This window comes from Fimicolochytrium jonesii (assembly GCF_025526975.1).
Source record: "Fimicolochytrium jonesii strain JEL569 chromosome Unknown EV422scaffold_16, whole genome shotgun sequence".
Classification (NCBI taxonomy): Eukaryota; Fungi; Chytridiomycota; class Chytridiomycetes; order Spizellomycetales; family Powellomycetaceae; genus Fimicolochytrium; species Fimicolochytrium jonesii.
Genome location: NW_026515683.1, coordinates 10,389 through 30,379, shown reverse-complemented (window position 1 = coordinate 30,379; position 19,991 = coordinate 10,389). Strand labels below are relative to the sequence as shown.

At 54.9% G+C, this 19,991-nt stretch overlaps 6 protein-coding genes across 6 annotated transcripts; 5 read left to right on the top strand and 1 right to left on the bottom strand.

The window, feature by feature from the left end:
- Positions 1–267: 267 nt before the first annotated feature.
- EV422DRAFT_96056 (uncharacterized protein) lies at positions 268–4,828 on the bottom strand. Its single transcript, XM_053074542.1, has 5 exons — positions 4,693–4,828; positions 3,714–4,601; positions 2,874–3,649; positions 1,920–2,804; positions 268–1,845 (listed from the first exon to the last, which is right to left on the bottom strand). Exons 1-5 carry the CDS (start codon positions 4,710–4,712, stop codon positions 491–493), a joined length of 3,924 nt encoding a protein of 1,307 aa, XP_052924392.1. The 5' UTR covers positions 4,713–4,828; the 3' UTR covers positions 268–490.
- Positions 4,829–5,351: 523 nt separating this feature from the next.
- Positions 5,352–6,791, top strand: EV422DRAFT_568500 (Retrotransposon gag protein-domain-containing protein; the record flags this gene model as incomplete). Its single annotated transcript, XM_053072652.1, has 1 exon — positions 5,352–6,791. One exon carries the CDS (start codon positions 5,352–5,354, stop codon positions 6,789–6,791), a length of 1,440 nt encoding a protein of 479 aa, XP_052924391.1.
- An 8,293-nt stretch (positions 6,792–15,084) lies between these two features.
- On the top strand, positions 15,085–15,426 carry EV422DRAFT_480019 (uncharacterized protein; the record flags this gene model as incomplete). Its single annotated transcript, XM_053067290.1, has 1 exon — positions 15,085–15,426. A coding segment is annotated over one exon (342 nt), but the record flags the coding sequence as incomplete, so codon positions are not given.
- A 21-nt stretch (positions 15,427–15,447) lies between these two features.
- On the top strand, positions 15,448–15,882 carry EV422DRAFT_484804 (uncharacterized protein; the record flags this gene model as incomplete). The annotated part of the gene is made up of 1 exon (XM_053067360.1): positions 15,448–15,882. A coding segment is annotated over one exon (435 nt), but the record flags the coding sequence as incomplete, so codon positions are not given.
- Positions 15,883–16,374: 492 nt separating this feature from the next.
- On the top strand, positions 16,375–16,880 carry EV422DRAFT_507188 (uncharacterized protein; the record flags this gene model as incomplete). The annotated part of the gene is made up of 2 exons (XM_053068638.1): positions 16,375–16,706; positions 16,754–16,880. The coding sequence occupies 2 exons, from the start codon at positions 16,375–16,377 to the stop codon at positions 16,878–16,880; spliced, it is 459 nt and encodes a 152-aa protein (XP_052924388.1).
- A 1,706-nt stretch (positions 16,881–18,586) lies between these two features.
- EV422DRAFT_507187 (uncharacterized protein) lies at positions 18,587–19,234 on the top strand (the record flags this gene model as incomplete). The annotated part of the gene is made up of 1 exon (XM_053068637.1): positions 18,587–19,234. One exon carries the CDS (start codon positions 18,587–18,589, stop codon positions 19,232–19,234), a length of 648 nt encoding a protein of 215 aa, XP_052924387.1.
- Positions 19,235–19,991: the final 757 nt, after the last annotated feature.

The following is a 19,991-nucleotide window of genomic DNA, read 5'->3' as shown; positions in this document are numbered from 1 at the left end:
CCCTAATCAATTGTTAAGTGTTATCATCAAAATCGAATTCTCTGTTAAATTGCGCGCATTGACGCGTCCATTCATATGGGATCATATGTGGTGTACTATGGGAAGCGTGTACTGTGAAGGCCAGTAACGCAAGACCAGTAACGCTTATAGTAACGCAGTGTGACTCACACACATCGCGCTCACGCGCATTTCATTGTACCTACTATGTACATGTAGCAGTCTGCATTGTATATGTAGTCGTCCAAAGCGTACACGGTACAGTTACCGTCGAGACCGTTTGACCTTCGAGCACGCAGAATCGCCGCAAAGCAGATCGAAACATGAATACTGTGCATGATATTGAGGATTATACGATGGAAAGCTCTACAATAATTCTAATACTAGGGGGAATTTACTAGGTCTAAACAAGTACGCCGGTCAGCGGAATTAGTCAAATGAAACGGAAGTGTCCTACTGAAACTGAATGTTGAAAACTGAAGAAACCCTTGCACTATGCGCGCTTCGTATACGCGTACGCCGCCACTGAGAGCGTTACCAGAACGCCCCATTGAGTGGGTGAGCAAATTCGCAGGAGTCCATTGACGGCCCATCTGATCGAAAAGAACGTGATTCCAATGTTCACGACGACGAGTCCCAACAAGCGAAGAGGATCCGCTCCAGCCACTTGCGCGCGCAGGTCCAAGGGATCGACATCGCTTGCAAGTGGGGCGGCACCTGGTGCCAAGAAGGGTCGCAGCAAACGAAGGACCATAGATATGAACGCTAGAACATAGGTAGTCGCTCCGGAGGGTTGAGTATTCGTGCCAACTGGAGGTGACGAGCGCATGACGCTAGGGGGCAGGTTTGTGGTGATATTGGGAGAAAGGGTCGCACTTTCGGTGGTCGCATGTTTCGCAGCCTTCTCATCTGCACGTTCGTTGGGAGGCGTGGCGGTTTGCACTGGTGCTTTGCGAACAGTGCGCGGAGGGGCTACCAGCATGGGTACGCCAGCAGTGGTGGCAGAGGTGATGGTTTGAGCACGCTTTGCGGGCGCGGCACTTCCGCCGGTCGCGGGAGCAGTGCTGTCTGCAGTGATCGGTATGCCATTGAGTGTGTGCTGCCCGGGAGTCCCGCTCTTCTTCTTCGACAGCTGAACATCAATCTTGATGTTCCCAGCCAGACGTACATTGTCGACTTCACAATAAAACCGGATGCAGCGGTCGGCGCTCCGAATCCGCAGGAACTTGGAGGCAACGGACTGGGAGATCGACACATCACACCCGTTCGGGTAGGTCTTGGGGTCAACCTGGATTTCGACGAGACCAGCGGCCATAGTTGGAGACTGCGCCGCATCTCCGTCCACGGCTGCCGCGTAAGCGAAAGTATAAGCACCAGTTTTCGGTTCAAACTCTTCGCTCTCGAGGGTAATCTTGACGCCTTCCCCGGTATTTCCAAGGACCTTGACTGAGGGAGGTGATCCGTAGGTCTGAATGTACTTCATGATCTCGTGAAGAGAAAGAGGAGTTTGAATCGATACCGCTTTCACGATGGCGGATGGGATAGATCCCTTGACGTCGATATCGACGATGTAGCTTAGCTGGGCGCCGCCCTGTGGTATGGCGTTACAGATGAAGCCAGCTACCTTGAGTTCCGCCCTGACACGTTTGGGTTCGGGTTTCACGAGGGGGTCAACGACGCTTGTGGCAACGACGTATGTGGTGGACGATCGGGAGTCGCACACGGTGACGTTGAGAGCGGAAAGGTCACGGCCGCTCACGGGGAACTGGCCTTTTTGCATCGTGTGATACAGAGCTTCGTTGGGATTCAACCATTCCACCATACGACCCCCCTCGAAGCGAGCGTCCCCTAATGGTACATAAAATTCCCAGATTAGCATGCGTACTATTGCGACCATACGGTTGTCCTTGCGAGCAACTTACAAATCTTTCTGGCTCCGCTGGAACGAATTGTATTGAGAATTTGGTCGACGGTAATGTCAGCAGGGAAAGTGGCGTCACCGCGGACAACAGGCATAGTGCCACCAGCATCAATGGTAGAGATTTTGATGCCTTGCTGCTCTGAGTGGAACTTCCAGGCGGCCTCGTCACCAAGTAGCGTTTTGAGGTGCTTCAGGGCATTCACGCCCGATTGAGTGTGCCGATGCGGAACGTATGTGATCTTCGGCGCAGATAATTGCGCCTTCGGGGACTCCGGCGGTGTGATTTGCATGGGTTGGTCGACGATTTCTGCAGAGCGCGCCACTGATGCACCCATACTTGCCGGAATGGCAGGCGCAGTCGCTCTGCGCTCTGCGGGCTGGAGATGCGATGCTGCAGGAGATCGTTGGGCAATTCTCGTCTCACCAAAAGTCATCTGACAGCCGTTGAGGGTCCATCCAACCCCCCCTGAGCTGGCTTGGGTAACGGCGAAACTGATGTCCACGTCCGAGCTTCGTTCGACAGTGATCCGGATCAGGAAACTGGCATCCACGCTGATGGCAGTGCTAATGCCCTTGATTCCACTTGGGTTGATCCTCTCCACAATCGCACCCTCCTTCGGAGAAAAGGTCACCTTGGCTCCATTCTTGTAAGCCTTCTGCGAAAGGCAGACAAATACGGAGCTTCCGTGTTCGTCGGTCTTCTTGTACTCCAGGTGGTAGGACCTCGTCTTCGGGTCATAGCTTTCCTGGCGGATTTGGAGGTGCCGACCAGGATCAACACCGGCCACCTTACGTGGAATGAATGGTATCGGCCCATTGGCGTCAAGGTATTTCTTCACTTCCAAAATGCACAGGGGTGTTTGGACCGAGACGGCCTTCACAATAGCTACAGCGATAAGGAATTGATTAGTTTCGGAACTTCGGAATTCAGGGCGTTGCGGACTAAATAGCTCACATGATGGAACAGAGCCTTTGATGTCCACGTCAACAATGTAGTGCACCTGCACCCCATTGGGGGTGCTCCTCAAGATCCACGTCGCGTTTTGCAACTCTGCTCTGACCAATTTCGAATTGGTAGGAGCCGTAGGCTCGACGACGCTCGTGGCAACATAGTAAATGGTGTCTCCGACGAAGCGTATCAAGTTGGTTGTGACAAAATCTCGACCTGACACAGGGAAAGTACCCTTCTGCTGACTATAAGTGAGGATCTCCTCGAGATTATAGAGGGCAAGTGGTTTGCCGTCTTCAAAACGGGCATCCCAACTCTTCCTTGCCGCGGCGCTTTTTAAGACGCTCAAAACTTCTTGGGTGGTGTAAGCCCCCTCCAATTGAGCGTCACCACGAACAATAGGCATCGTTTTTCCGGGTACCGTTTTCTGGGAAATGCGCACTCCGTTGTTGATCGAGTGGAGAACGAACCCGGCATCGTCGGCTTCCAGTTCCATTGACCGTTGCAAAGCGTTTTCGGCTGCCGCGTGATGAGGGTTAGTCGTCTTGGAATAATCATCTTCTTGGATCTCCGGCGTAATCGATCGCGGAGCTTCAACGGCCCGCGCCTCGTCATTCAAAGTGCTCTCAGCGATTGTCTCCGTATCAGATTCATCATGAAAATCGCCGTCCAGCGAAGTACGGGAGGCGATATATGCGCCAACACCCGCGCCTAGATGCTGCGAGTACCTCGAGCCCACACGTTCCTGCGGCATGTTATAAAACGGAGCCTGATGCACGTTCCTGGAGCATGGAACAAAGATTGAGATTCGCAAGCGTTACTCAGAAGTAAGCGAGTGAAACATACCTCTGCAAAGACATGTCAGTTTGGGGTATGTAACGAGCGTGTTCTAGTCCAGGTTGCGCTGAGGCATAGGGCTCCCCAAACGAGTTTGGGCGCATCGAGCTGTTGACGGAATATGATCGAGCCAGCTTCCTGAACGCGTCGGCGTCACTGGCGCTCATTTCCGGTACACCGTGCTTCCTGAGGTACTGCTCGATTCCTGCGACTACCATCGCGCGCTTGGTCAGGTATTTCTTAACCAGCCCACCGGGAATTAAACCACCGACATCGCTTTGTAGATAGTATACCACCCGTGTGCTGACAGAGCCGTGAGAGGCCATCTTGGGCTCTAAAGTCCACGCATTGAGTTTGAGGCCGACGCGCACGTAGCTCTTTTTCGGGGGTATCTTTGGAGTCTCCACGGATGTGCTAGCGTAATAGATCCCCCCAGTTTCGGGATCAAGGGTCCGCTGATCAACCAAAGCAAGATCGCGAGTGGACGCGACAGTCGATAGAGCAGTTTGAGGTTTCATGACCATATAAGTTAAGGACGTGTTGTCGTTAAGCTCTTCCACAGTGTTTCCGTCCAGATACCAATCATCCCACAAGCGTCGATTTCTGATCAAAGCGAAAATCGCCTCGGGAGAAAAACCGTGGATCATCGTCTCTCCTTTGAATACCCGAATATGATTTTTCTGCTTTGGTGACAAAGAAACAGTGGCCCCGGTCTTGTCGGAGTAGATTGTCTTCCAGTAGTCTGTCGGGGCGGACGCTAGTTGGACAAGATTTCGCATGGCCCCATTGGCTTGTTCGAGGAGGGCTCCATTCTGCGTGTCCGGAATGGCCCGGGACCGGTCTTCGAAAGGTGTTAAGCTCATAGGGCCGTGCTGGAGGTCGCCAAGGAAGGATGCGCTGGAAAAATAAAACACAAGGGCGAATGAGCTCAAGGACCAAAGAAAACGATGAGCGAGAGTCGAGGATTCAGTCCGTCCTGCGCCCTCACCTGCGGCTTGACCTATCCATTATACTTATTGATTATGAGCTGACGGTACGCCGGCCTTCCTCTTCCGTGTACAACGCCCGCGTCGTGGCTTGAGAAGGCTTACAACAGTGATAAGTGTTCCGTCGGGAACTACGACTGCCGGCGAAGCGTCAACCTAGTGTATGCGTAAAAGTAGTACGTACGGCACCTCCTCTTCTGCGGCGAAAACGGTCTCTAGATCTAGGGCGAAAACTGCAGTTAGTGTAAGCAGGACTAGCAGGAACTGTCGGCGGCGGCAAGCCGGCATGAAATTGAGGCGGTTCGTGAGGCCGACCCTACAGTAATTAAAAAGATCGCAAAATTTGCAGGCCAAAAAGCTGAACAAACTTATCAATAATTAAGCCGCACTGCGACATGATGCCGCATGATCCCGAACAAGGACAAGTGTGAAGGATCCAGGTCACGGGACGCTGCACGTGACTGCGAACTTCATCTTTTCTTCCTTCCCGTTTAAAAGGCATTTCCCCAGAAGTCGTTCTTCCTCTTGTACTTTATCATCAACAGAGTCTACTTTGTTACATGGTAGCACCACCCTTCTTCGAACAAGAACGACGACGACGACCCCGCCAACGCAGCCCCTTGATTGTTGAGAGTCCATCGGAAGGTTCCCGCCCAACACCATGACCAAACGCACGAAGATGACCAAGACCAAAGCGCAGCAACAAGCGGAGTCTGAAAATCCGAGCTCCGCCGACGACACCCGCCCTGTCCACAACGACGACGAGCCTCCCGCCTCCCCAGTCAGCGCTCGGGCCGACAACCGCGACGACGACGAGGACAACCGCGACAACGATGAGGAAGAAAGCCCAGACGACCACTACGCCGGCCAAGGTTCCCACGCCCTGACCCACACCGACGAACTAGACCAACAACAAGACGAGCAGGGAGACGAGGACAGCGGCGACGACGAAGAGCTCAGCCCCCAAGGCCTCCTCCAACTCATGGCCAAAATGGAGTCAAGCTTCGCCGAGGTCGTTAACGAGACCCGCGAGCAGGCCGCTGCCGACAAAGCCGAGCTCCTCGCCCGTCAGGCCAGCCTTCATCGCCTCCTGAAAGAATCTCACGACAACACCAAGCGCCTGGAACGTCTCCTTACTCAGCAGATCCAGCAGACCCAACAGCAACCCACACCCCGCTCTCCTTTTACCTTCAGCAACGTCCGCCCTGTAAACCGCACATTGGCCTCGCCCGCCCAATCCCATCTCCCCTCCCCGGTCACCCCGCCGGAGCTACAAGAACGCAGCGACACAACCAACTTCGTCGCCGAGGGCCCAATCGCCAAGTCTCTCCGCGAAGGCCTCGCTACGTTCGACGGCATGTCTCGGTCGACCAAATCCGCGAACGAGTTCCTGACCCGCCTCGACCGATACTTCGCCGCAACCCCGGCGGTCCCGGATATCATGAAGATCTCGCTGGCCGCCTCTAAACTCAAGGATACCGCCGAGCGATGGTACGAACAAGAAGAATCCACCATCCTTACGTGGGAAGCGTTTAAAGACCGGCTCCGCAACCGCTTCATCCCACCCAACGCAGAAGAGCACGCGCTCCTGGCCCTCGAACGCCTCACCCAGACCGGCTCCGTCGACGAATACTACCAAAGGTTCTCAGCACTCCTCCTCGAAATCCCGGAGATGACAGACAAGCAGGCCTGCCGCGCCTTCCGCAAAGGCCTCCGTCCCGGCATCCAACGGTTGCTTGCCGCCAACCCCTCTAGCCTCACGATGTCCCTGGCGGAACTCGTCACGCTGGCCGATAGCGTCTACTCAGTCGACAGCGCACGACGTGACGAAGCCAACAAGAGACCTCCCGCGAAACAATGGCCCCCATCGAACAAGCGCGCGGCCATCGACGTTGTGGGCACCGGCCCCGCGACTAAGCGCCTGAAAAAGCTTACGAACGACGAGCGTCAGCGGCTCCGCGACCAAGGCGCATGCTTCCGTTGTCGACAACCCGGCCACATGCAAAGCGACTGCCCTAAGTACCCCAAGGCTCGTGTCCACGCTATCACCACCGAACCCCAGGACGAGGATCCCCAGCCCACCCAAGGGGATTTTCAGTGAGGCCTGCGAGTGCGACGAACTCTGCAGGCTTCTCCCACCGAAGTCGACCTCCCGATGGTAACCACCGAGCCCCTTTGAGCCCACCTGCGGCACCCCCGAAAGAACCTGACAAACCAGCGAAACCCCCGGACCCCGTGCGACGGCACTACCCAGACATGAACGCATACCCAGCGTGCACCGCCCCACGATGTCTTCAAACAGAAGCCTCCGAGATACTTGAAACCATCGTGGCCGACCTAATGGCACGACATCCACCGCCCACGGACCCAACCCCTGAACCTCCGAAACCCCGCACCTTCCTTGCCGAGCTTCGCGCTCACCAACGAACGACGGGCCCAGCAATAGCTGAAGCGGCTCTCACGGTCACCGGCTTTATCAATGGCGTCCTCGCCACAATCCTGCTGGACACCGGCTGCACTACCTACGTGCTCAACGACCAGTTTGCTCGGAAACACGGCTTTACCCTACGCCCCACAAAGATCACCCTGGAATACGCCGACCGCGACTCTTCGGGCACATCGTCCAAGTACACTGTGGCGGACCTGCGGCTCAACGACTACGACGAAAGATTACCATGGATTGTGGCCCCAATACGCTACGACGCCATTGTCGGCCTGCCATGGTTCGTCGCCAATTGCCCTTCCTTCGTAACCGCTGGCCCAACGATTTCACTGGCACTCAAAGACATCCGCGGCAACGAACACCTCATCCCCACCGCGGCCGTCGCCGGCGTCCCCATCCCGAGGAAACCGCACACCAAACCCAAAGCACACCCCGAAGACGGACACGACTCCGGCTACGACTCCGATACCCCCATTTCCCGCCATCAACTCCGCCGGTTGGTCAAGAAAGGCGGAGCAATCGTAGCGGCCGGCTCAGTCACCCTGGACCCCGACAACGTTGCCCAAGTCCATATAACCCACGCAAACCCACGACCCACGGAGCCTACACCGACGGACCTCACCTACATCCCCGATGAAGTCCGCGACCTCGTCCAGGAACACATCGCGGCCGTGAAAGACCCCCCGGACAAACCGAAACCGGTAATCGAGCACACTATCCCGTTGCGCGACGGCGCTAAACCAGTCTACCAGCGGCTATACCACATGTCGGCCGCGGAACTCGACGTGCTCCGTGAGCGCCTTCAAACCCTACTGAGGAAAGGGTACATCGAGCCGTCCTCCTCCCCATGGGGGGCGCCAGTGCTTTTCGCGAAGAAGAAAGACGGCGGCCTCCGATTTTGCATTGACTACCGCGCCATCAACCAACTGACGATCCCCGACCGCACACCGGTGCCACACCTCGTAGAGATGCGCGACCGCCTCCAAGGCGCGAACTACTTTACCACACTCGACATCACGGACGCATACTACGGCATTCCCATTGCACCGCATGACATCCCCAAGACGGCTTTCCGAACCCGGTTCGGTCATTTCCAGTGGAAGGTCATGCCATTTGGCCTCACCTCGGCGCCTGCGACATGGAACAAGCTCATGAATCACATTTTCGCCGACATGCTCGACCAGGGATTGATCGTCTACATGGATGATCTACTCATCTACGCTTCCGACCTCGAAACGCATCGACGCATCCTCAAGGAAGTTCTTCGCCGCCTCCGTGCTCACGGGTTGCACATCAACCTCAAGAAGTGCGCCTTCTACACAGCATCGGTCCTTTTCTGCGGCTTTGTAGTATCAGACGACGGATTGAAGCTCGACCCTGAGAAGATCGCCACTGTCGTCGACTGGCCCCAGCCCACAGACCGCGGCGAGGTACGCTCTTTCCTCGGCTTCACGAACTACCTGTCGGGATCCATCGCCAAGTACGCCGAGATTGCGCTCCCCCTGTCCAACCTCCTTGCGAAAAACAGACCGTTCACCTGGGGGACCGCAGAACAAGCGGCATGGAACACCCTACGCGACGCCGTCACCTCCGCCCCCACCCTCCAGTGGTACGACCCCTCCGCTCAACTCTTCGTCACCATCGATGCATCCGGGTACGCAATGGGCGCCTGCTTACTCCAGCCCAAACCCGGGAGCCCCAAGATCCCCCCAAATGCGAAATGGGAAGATGTTCTGCCGACCCTCCGCCCGGTGGCCTTCTGGTCCCGCAAGCTCGTTTCATACCAAACACGCTACGGAGTACATGAGCGCGAACTCCTCGCTCTGGTCGAAGCCGTCAAATGTTTCTCCCCATACGTACGGGGGCGGCCGTTCACAGCCCTCACCGACCACAAGTCGCTCACATGGCTTCGCTCCCAACCGCACCTATCCCGGCGTCAGGCATCATGGGTGGAACTTCTACAAGAACATCAGATTACCATCGGCTACGTCAACGGCAACCACAACACCCTCGCCGACCTCCTCTCACGTCGACCGGACTATGCCCCCAGATGCCACAAATGCCGCGGAGTTGTATACGTGAATGTCGCCCTCGCAAACACAAACGAACTGGAAGAGGTCGTACGAGCGCAGACCACGAGCGACAGCTACGCGATGGAAATCTTGAAAGCGATGGACAAGCCCACGGAAGCCCAGACCGTCCACACCCGGCGCCACCGCTACTCGAACGGGCTCCTGTTCTATGACAACCGGCTGTACATCCCCGACTCCCCCCTACGCACCCAGCTACTCCACGACTCGCACACCGCAGAGGCCGCCGGACACCCCGGGTGGTTCAACACTTACGAGCGCCTCCGTGGACAATTCTACTGGCGGAACCTCGAGCGCGATGTGAAGAGATACACCAGCACTTGCGACTCCTGTCTCCGAGCGAAAACCAGACGACAAAGGCCCGGAATGACGCAGCCGCTACCGATCCCCACAATGCGCTGGTCAGATGTCACCCTAGATTTCGCCTATATGCCCGTCGACGCCAATGGCAACGATGCGGTCATGGTTGTGGTTGACCGTCTCACAAAACGCGTACACATAGCCCCGTGCCGTCGCGACATCACAGCCGCCCAAACCGCGCAGCTCTTCGTCGACAATATCATCCGATTGCATGGTATCCCCAGGACTCTCGTCACGGACCACGATTCCCGCTTCACTTCCGAATTCTGGCTCAACGTTTCGGACTACTTGGGCTTCCGCACCGCGATCGCCACCACCGCTCACCAACAAACGGATGGACAGACGGAACGAGCCATCGGCACCATCAAACAAATGCTCGCTTGCATCCCCGATCTCTCCGGACGCAACTGGTCGCGGTACCTCTCGGCCATCGAATTCGCTTACAACGACGCAACGAACCAATCTACCGGGATGACCCCATTTGAGGCCGACCTGGGGTACAGCCCCCTGAAACCGCACACGCTCCACACCCAGACGCCACAAGAACACCCCGGTCCCGCTTGGGCGAACCGCCTTGCGGACGTCGCACGATTGGCCAAGATCCGCATCCAGAACGCCCAGGACCGCTTTGCCCGATACGCCGACATGAAACGAGCCCCGGCCGACCCTCGCATCCGACAAGGCGCCCACGTTCTCGTTCACCGCAGCGCGATCAACATCCCGGAATATAAGGACCTGCCATCAGCGGCCCTGAAAATCCTTCCAGCTTGGCTTGGACCCTTTCCCATGCTGCACCCCGGCGAACAGCCCCTCACCTTCAAACTCCAACTCCCCCCAACGATGCGCCAACATCCCGTATTCCATGTCGACGTCCTACGGCTGTACACCGCCCGCATCCCGCAATACACACAGAGCATCGATGATCACCCCTTCGCAGAAATCTTGCGACACCGCGACATCGGCCGCCGTCGCCTCTACCTCGCCCGTCGCTCAGGCGAATCACCCCATACCGCGGACTGGGTAGAAGAGGACGTAATCGCCGACTCCATCGCCTTCCTCGCGTACAAGAACGCCATTGGCCTTCGGACCATCCACCGCACCCCCATCCCCGTAAGAGACCAACAATGACACCATAGATAGATCACAACGGACCACCTCCCGCTTCCCTCAACAAACTTCTCCCTCCCTCCCTCCCAACCCCACAACCCCACGCTCTCGTCTTGTGAAAATCAAGCCGGCTGTGATTTTGGGGGGGGTGTGAAGGATCCAGGTCACGGGACGCTGCACGTGACTGCGAACTTCATCTTTTCTTCCTTCCCGTTTAAAAGGCATTTCCCCAGAAGTCGTTCTTCCTCTTGTACTTTATCATCAACAGAGTCTACTTTGTTACAACAAGCCACTCAGCCCCGTGCTTTGACAGCAACCGACACGGCCCTGTTTGCAACCCCCTCCAAGGACTACTGTTACTTGGACCTAGTATTCCCGAGTAGTCTCGGCTGTGGCTTCGGAATCGTAGCCCCGTTGTCCGAAGACTGGTCCGTAGCGCTACTGGTCCGGGTATATCGTCACTCCGGACCTACCCGCCACTATGCCAGTAGTCTACAGGGCGGGCACTAATAGAGGCCCAACCGAGGCAGCACGCGATAATTGTGAGGCACCTACTCGGTAGGAGGATGATTGTAATGCCCCCCACCTTACTGAGGCACCATCAATGATTTGTGGTACGATTGACTCCATGATGTCACCTCCATCACCACTCTACATATACAGCATCCACTCCGGTATCTGTAGAGTGGATGCGGCTCTGAGACAGTGGCTGAATCTAGTTCGCTGTGACCACTCCAGCTCCTCCCTCTTCCTGTGCCCGGTCGAGCCATGCCCGATTACCCACTCCACCCCGATTCCGTGATTTCAGCACTACCGGACTGGAGTGGACGAAGAGAATCGTACTGTGATGTGCAAAGTCGGTCTCCAATTGATGCTCTTGCCAAGTCGAACACCTCTCACTCGTTTATCAATTGATGCTCTCAATAAGTCTCGCAGTGGCGGCCTGCGTCCTCCCCTCTTCTTCCTCGTCCATTCCTTGCTGCTTCCGTCCACTCCCCTCCTCCGTCCCAGCGAGCGCGCGTTAAGTCCGCCTGCCGTCCAATAGCTACCGTAACCTCGTGGGGGAAGGGACGGGCCGCCATGGCTCAGCGTGGGATATGGACGGGGGTGAAATGAACTATATCATAGCCCAATTGTGCTGTAACGAAGGAACCCGATTCGACTGGCAGGCGGAGAGAGGGCGCGTTGCGTCAGTGTAGTGTACAGTATGTGAACATAAAGCTGGATACACGCGTCCGAGCCTTGGCCAGCCCCTTGCCCCAGCCGCCGCAGTTGCGCACGGACACTGACTCAATCACTGGTGTATCTAGGTTTATGTTCACATACTGTATGTGTGTGTGTGGGGGGGGGGGGGGGGGGGGGGGGTAAGTGAGTGGGTGGGTGAGTGGGTGAGGGAGGGGGAGGTGTGGAGGCGGAAGGAGACGGAAGGAGCCAGGGCAGATGGAGAGAATTATCCGTACACTTGCACTGTCCTTTGTAATCGCATGTTATGGGGTGACAAATCTTGAATGCTTCTTCATTCTTAGACCCACTTCCTATCTTCACAACAATTTCGAAGATTGGCTATGATACTCGCTTATGTAGACTATAGACCTTGTTATTCCAATTGCTCGCTGCTCGTTCGGTTGGCGATGGGAAGACATCTCCAGAGCGTCGACAGGAACGAGAACTGTGTAATTCCGGAGCATGCACGTTTTCAGAAACTCTTGCAGGCTCTGCCACACACGTGGGCAACTCGTGAACAACACACTTGTCTCCTCGCGGGATCCAGGGGCGTCAGAAATGAAACTTATTTGGGCTATTTTGGAAATGAACTTTAGGTTGTGGGACAACCCTACAGTGGTTGGCGTCTGAAAGATCTACCTTGCAGCGATGGCAATGGTTCAAGCGCTTTCCCTTTCGTAACGCAAAATGGTTACATTCCTTCTTTCTTCCGAAGCTCGCACCGCAATTGTTGCAGCCGTATTTGATGTTGTACTTTCTGCGACCTGCAGGAACGAAGGTAAGTCCCCACGACTACAATGCTTTGGTAAAAGCGCTACTTGTACCTGAGCCCGGTTCACAAGACACTCGGCACACCCTGCCAGCCCAGCAAGCGGTGCAATCCCGGTCATCTCTAAGTTTGTTCTTGCAATTCTCGAACGAGTGCTTTTCAAAGCACCAGCGGCATAAATTTCTCTTCAAAGGCTCTTCGCAACCAGGACAACGCAAGAAGGGTTCGAAGAACCTGCGTATCAGAAATGCGCTGCAATCCGGGCAGTGACGCGTTGCCCAATCATGTTTTTGTTCACCCTTTCGCGCCTTTGGGCAAGGGGTTTCCGTGTGCCTCGTTTTGCAATCGGGACAACAAGATCTCCCACACTCCAAACAAACCAACGCCAGTAATGTATCCTTCACAAGGGAGGTTCCATTGAAAGACCGATCGTCCTCAACTTTGCCAGTAACGGTGGTCAACGCTCCTTCACACTCTGTGCGAGTGCAAAATTCCAAAGGTGATGGTGGAGGATTCACGTTCGGGCACGTCTCACATTTCTTCTTGCGAGCGGCCACTTGAAAGATGGACGTTTTTGTCAATTGCAATTTGTTGTTGTTGCATTTCTCGTCTGAGTGAAATAGCTGAACCCGCGGGCGACTCGATGTATAAACCGTCTGTGCGTTGTAGTCGACGGATGATTTGAAGTATATGACCGAGTATGATGATTTGCGACTCACGTCTGGGTGTTCCAAGTGTATGCGTTGTGAGCATTCGAGGAACTCCTGCCAGTCTCCGGCGAACACATCGGGATGCCTTTTTTGGAATTCAGTTTGGAGACGCTCAGTGAATTGGTCTCGAATCCTTGATTCAATTCCCGGAACAAGCCGCAGATTCAAGAGCTCGCTGAGCGGAAATTTGGCGCCTTCTCGGATTTCGCCCTCCTGAATTCGTGCTTGTACTCCCTTTCCGGTCTCGCGTTCAACCGCCTGCCACAATGACCAACTCGCTTAACGGAAGTTCCTCAACGTCGCCTTATCGAGTTGTCTGAAAATGAGGCCCCACACTTCGTGAAATCTGTCCTGTGTGAATTTGAGAAACGCCAGTGGCGAATCAAGCTTGCGCACGTCCGCTTCGGACATAGTTTTGTCTCGCTCGATAAGGGGAAAGTGGCGCTGCTGTACGTTCTCAAATAGCGGACTGGCTCCTGTATGCTGTCTTTTATAAGGAATGTCGGTGACGGTGAAGATGGGGAAGTGCTGCAAGAAAACTCCCTCCACTCCCCCTCCAACCCCCGCTCCTCTCCGCTTCTTCCTCAGCTCCCCCCATCGCCCCATAGAGTTTCATTTTCAGCTTCGCGCACTCGATCATCCTTCACTTCATTCGGCATTGGGATGGCCATGCGCGATTACACACTCCGATTCCATGATTTTAGCACTACCGGACCGGAGTGGACGAAAAGAATCCTAGTGTGTCCTCCTGCCGCAGTCGAACACCTCCCGTCTCGCCGTGGCGGCCATGTGTCCCAGCGCCCGTTAGGTCCGCCTGCCGTCCAGTAGCTACCGTAACCTTGTGGGGGAAGGGACGGGCCGCCATGGCTTACTGTAGGGTCAGGGCTGGCAGGCGTGGGCTGTGCAACCACCTAGGCAATCAAACACAAACAACGAAGAGTCATAAACATACAGTACAACATGACGTTGTATATTGTATATATACAGTAGGTGGCCAGATATCTGGGTACGACGGGTTCGCCAAGCCTCCGTGTGCAACCCAAAAGTCAACGACCAGGGCTGCTTTCTGCCGTCACCGTCACCGACACCTTGAAACCAACCAAGATCTCGCAATTGCAATCCGCATCACAAAGCAAACTGCTCAACCCACGCGAACAACGTTCTGGGGATACCTCCTACAGCACTCCCAACGAGTCCTGAAGCCAACAGGACTCTGGGCCCCCCCCGCCAAAACCTCTGGCATTATGACCACCCTGGACGACCTTGACCTTGACGAATTCTTGATTCTCCTCAAAGACTCTGACAATGCGGACGACGTTGAAGTTGCGGAGGAGAGCCAGCCAAACCACAGATAAGCCACTCCTGACGACTGGCAGCTCTTCGGGTCTGATCCTGTTGAACCACCGTCAGACCATGAGGATGCTGAACACAATTCTCCAACCCGCCGCCGCAAAGAACTTTCCCCTGCCCTACGTGAGCAGATAGTTGGCACCCACCTCGGCAACCCTGAGCTAAGCTATGCCAATATTGCCAGACTGTATGATATCACCAAGCGTGCTGTTCAAGCAACCCTTGAGCGACACCGGGCAACCGGAACTGCACAACCCAAAAAGCGGCCGGGCAGACCTCGCAAATACACCGTTGAAGATGCTGCTAGGGTCTACCAGACCGTAGCCAACATCAACAGAGCCAGCGTTGTCAAAATCCAGAAGCTCATTGAGGAGAACAACGGTCCTCACTATCCCATCAAATCGCTACGTTGTCTGATTCACGAAGCAGACCTTTACCAGTACACCGCAGCTAAAAAACCCCTCCTGGACGAGAGGAAACTGGGTTTGCGACATGCGTGGACGCAAGCTCGCTTGCATTGGGGCTTGGATGACTGGAAGAACGTTGTCTTCTCAGATGAGTCCTCCTTTTCTCTCTATTCCAAAACACGAACTCTGATCTGGCAAAACCGGGGCCAGGCTGCCAAGTACGAGCCACGGAACCTTGCCCCTAAGGTTCAGCAGTACGGCGGTACTATCATGATCTGGGGGTGCATCTCCTGGTACGGGGTTGGACCTATCCATGTCGTCAAAGGCAAGGTCAACAGCAAGTATTATTGTGACAATATCCTTGACGATAAATTTTTTCTCTGGTGGAGAACAAACCAAGAATGGAATCCAGCACTCGTCTTTCAAGAGGACGGATCACCCCCCTCTACAAGCAAGCTAACCAGAGCCCACAAAGCCGCAAAAAATCTGCCACTCCTTCCTGACTGGCCACCTAGCTCTCCGGACCTCAACATCATTGAGCGGCTGTGGTGGATTCTAGAAACAAAACTGCGGCAGAGGAATCCACTGCCCACTGGAAAGCCTTCCTTGGCAGCTGCACTGAAGGAGGAATGGGCCAAGATCCCGCTGGAAATGGTCCGCAACCTATATCGACAGTGTGAAAGGAGGACCCATGCGGTGTGGGAAAGTGGCGGCGGAGCTACAAAGTACTGAATAGCTTTTTGTATATAGACTTTCCTGGCATGTAACTGGCGTACTTTGATAGCAACTGTTCTTTTTTTTTGGTTTCTTTGTATCTTTCATGTTTCTGAGTAGTTTTTTTGATACATCAGTTTTTCCTGTGTGTTTGGGAGAGGTAAAAAGAAAATCAAGAGAGACCGGGACAACCAGCCAGCGATGTAGAACTGACGGGTTACGGTTGGGACTGATGGCAGGTTTCAATGGGGGCCGGCGACTTCTGGCGGTGCCTGTGCTGGGGATGATGTGTCCTTGTTGCGTTGTACCCAGATATCTGGCCACCTACTGTAGAAGTCACTCCCCCACTTTCCTGGTGAACTGGACAAGCTGGGGAACTCGCCCGCAAGCTGGGGCCGCTCACCTTGGCTTCTGTTGTGTATAAAAGGCGGCGCCTCAGCGCTTCGTCCGTCCGGCTCACCTCTTCTCGCTTGCTCGTTAAAGAGACCACCCTTTCCTCAACCGCTCAAAATGAAGCTCACAACAGCCGCCGCTTTGCTCTCTTTAGCTCTCGGCCCTATCGGCACCACCGCATCAGCGCCTGCCGACATTGCCATCACCAGCTTCTCCGCCGACAAAAATTTCGGTCACATCTCCTACAAAACCCACTTCCACACCCCCCTCCACCACGGTTCCCAGATCCCGCTCGAATGCAGGGGCCCTCAAGACCGGCAGCCAAGACAGTTTTCGCTTCGGGCCGTCAAACCCCATCGACATCAAATGGCCGGCCCCGGGGATCGCCACCGTGCACCGGAGCGCGAGCGAGATCTGCTTCACGACCAACTCGACTGGAGCCGTGCATGGTGCGGTTGCTGCTCGCGTTCAACGAGACGTGGGTGGCGGCGTATAGCTCGTTCCCGTACACGGGCTCGAGTGCGTTTGAGGGGTGCTTTGATAAGGGGGTGATGGCGCTCACGAAGGAACTGGAAGGCGTGCTTGGATTTGAGGGTTGCAAGGTTGTGCACTTTGAGGGATAACGGGGTGAGCTATGGGATGGGTGAGTCGCTCTGTGCTTCCGGTTGGAAGTGCGAGGCTCATGAGGAGGAGGGCGAAGAGGTGGAGGGTAATGGGTTGAAGAAGCAGTGGTGAATGTGTGTAAATTAGCGTCCAGCAGCCCATTTTTTTATACTGGAAAATGTATATACCTTGTGTGCGTTTACGCCGTTGCTTCAGAAATAACTCAACTGTGTATGTACCATCCCGTCTCCAATCCAAACCACATGGCAGCTGCGTCCTGCAATTACGAAGGGCAAACTTCTTTCCAAGTGGGTCAAAGTGCCAGTGTTCTGACGAGACTGCCCCGCGTGTTCGCCGAGAGTGTCGAGAGAAAGCGCGGTACACTGTTCGCATTGGCCAGGTGGCTGTGGAGCGATCTGAATCAAAGTCACGTGATAGGGAAGTCCCGGACGGACCATCCAGGCACAGATCTCTGCAGCTCGCATCCATTTTTGCATGTTTATCACCTCGCTGGCACAACACATGCACCGTACTGTGTGTACTTGTTACTTGGGGCACTGTCCGCCTGGCCTGACCCCCCCCCCCCCTCAAAACCCCCTACGTAGTTCGAAGACTGAACAAGTCCATCCCTCCTACCTTGCCATGGCCAAGAAGCCTCGCACAAGCAAACAGCGGGCCGCGAACTACAAAAGACCAACGGTAGGGGGGTGCGCTCTTCCTCTTAAATCTTCTCGGTTTACTAGATAACAGAAGTCAAAGAGATGGTAAAACAAGCCAGCAGCCCCAAACAGAACCCCTCGACGAGCACTGGAAAAGATAGCGGCCACCGACCCGCGCCGGCACCACAACTTCCCTCACCCCCCCCCCCCCCCCCCGCTGTAGTTCCGGTGACGACATTTCTATGGATGATATGGACGCCATAAGTGATCCTGCTTTAAGCTGGTATCCAAGAAATTGGTTCGCCAGCAGGCCGCCGATCGCCGGTCAGCTTCGGAGAAGTTCAACACGCTTGGCGAGGCGCTTGCACCTGAAAACATTCTGGTTATTGCTACCGGAATCCTTCAGTGGAGAGCAGATAAATAACCCACACATTTCCCTCCCCAAAGCACTTTGAAGAAGCTGCAAGGTTCTTACGCGACGGCCTTTCAAAAATTGCATGGAAAGCTTCAACGGCGTCGCGACGAGGGCAAAGGTCACGTCTCGGCATCGCTCCCTGACACGGATGACGAGTTGTCTGCGTTTCTCGAGCATTGTGACGCCACAATCGAGCATCGAAACGTTGAGCATGTACACGCGCGCACCGTTGAGATTTTGACCAGGCGTGCTGCACAAGCTCATTGGCTGGTGGAAGCATTTCCCGGAGTGCGAAAGACGTTCCCGTTTGAATGCATGGTGGTGGAGAACTTTGATCTGTTCAAAGAGTGTTTCGAAACGCTGTGGTCGGCGAAGGAGAAGGCGGTAAAAGAGATGATGGACAAGCAGCGGACCAAATAGGAGAACATGGCGAGGAGTCGGCTTCGGAGACAAACGGATGAGAGGGTTCGCACCGTAAATTATATAGTGGAGACCGTCGGTTGGGGTTAACAAGGGTTTTTGTGCCACATTGAGAAAGGTTCCATCGGTTTCCAGACTGTGTCTTGTCTCGACGTCACTTCTCCCTCTTCTCCCATCTCAGCTAAGAGTCAAGAGTGATTTCTGCCCGGGCCGTCAACTCCATATCTCCGCCATGACGGAAGTACCACTGGAAGTCGTTGATACGGTTCTGCTCCACGTGGACGACGTCAAGGAACGATTCCGCATCGCAGTTATACTTTGCAGACTCCATGTGCGCGACTCCTGCATCCCACGCCTACCGCAATGCGCTCCAGATTGTGCCGCTGAACGTGGGAACGTTGACCTGCTTGAATGGTGGAAACAAAGTGGCCTGGAGATGAAGTGGACAGACAAAGCGTCCTATCGGGCTAGCAGGAACGGTCACATCGCTGTGCTCCATTGGTGGAAACAGAGGGGGCTGGAGATGAAGTGCACTGCGGCGTATGTGTGCGATTGGGTTAGCAAGAATGGACACGTCAATGTTCTCGATTGGTGGAAACAGAGCGGTCTGGAGATGCAGTGGACAAAGGATGCCTGCGATTGGGCGAGCGGGAATGGCCACGTCGCTGGGCTCAATTGGTGGAGACAGACTGGTTTGGAGATGAAGTGGACATCGGATGCGCGTGATAGGGCTAGCGAAACTGGGCACGTCGCTGTCCTAGATTGGTGGAAACAAAGCGGACTAGAGATGCAGTGGACAGCGTATGCGTGCGATTGGGCTAGCAGGAATGGTCACGTTGCGGTGCTCGATTGGTGGAAACAGAGCGGTCTGAGGCGGTAATGGAATCGGGGACTTTGAAAATGGTCGAAAGGGCTGTGTAGCAAAATATATGTAACATTAACACTCGTTCTGAATCGTGTGTACATAAATGAAAAAATCCGCCTACTTAAACCTAACAATGACATAGAAAGTAAAGCATCATGTCATCCCCACAATATGTACCTACGCACATCGCCAGGAGCGCTTTCGGCGTCTACAACAATACCCTCCGCAACTGGGCAGATCGCGGTTGGATCGACGTTATCCGAACCCCAGGTGGCTAAAGATTGTACAACGTTCAGAAGTTCATCGCCGACAACTCTCAGCGGGGTACAATATCTACCAATGTCACCAAGAAGTGCGTCTGTTACTGCCGAGGTTTTACTACCCCTACCTGGCAACCACGCTCCGATCTCATTGAGACTGAAGCGTTGGACATCTGGGAGTCTCGTCCAGCCGCTTTCAACGCCCGAACCATTGAGGCCCTCTCGAACGCATTCAATGCGCGTACCGAAGACACGCCTCAATCCGTCACTATCACCTGGCGCCAAGCGGTGGCCTCCCCTCAATCAGCTGACTTCAAGCTCGCAGCTGATAAAGAGTTCCAAGCTCTCGTCGACAACGGTACTTGGGAGCTCGTACCCCATCCGCGCGATCAGCGCGTACTCGGTAGTACTTGGGTACTTCCTCAAATCTTCAATCCGGACGGTACTTTCAAGAAATTCAAGGGCCGCGGCGTCGTTCAAGGTTTTTGTCAATCCAAGGGTATTGATTATAA

Excerpts from the sequence above, each read along its gene's own strand:
- EV422DRAFT_96056 (XM_053074542.1), bottom strand. The coding sequence starts at position 4,712 with ATGGATAGGTCAAGCCGCAG. Across the intron at positions 3,650-3,713 it reads ACTGACATGTCTTTGCAGAG|GAACGTGCATCAGGCTCCGT; the intron begins GTATGTTTCACT and ends TCCATGCTCCAG. Across the intron at positions 1,846-1,919 it reads CAGCGGAGCCAGAAAGATTT|GGGACGCTCGCTTCGAGGGG; the intron begins GTAAGTTGCTCG and ends ATGTACCATTAG.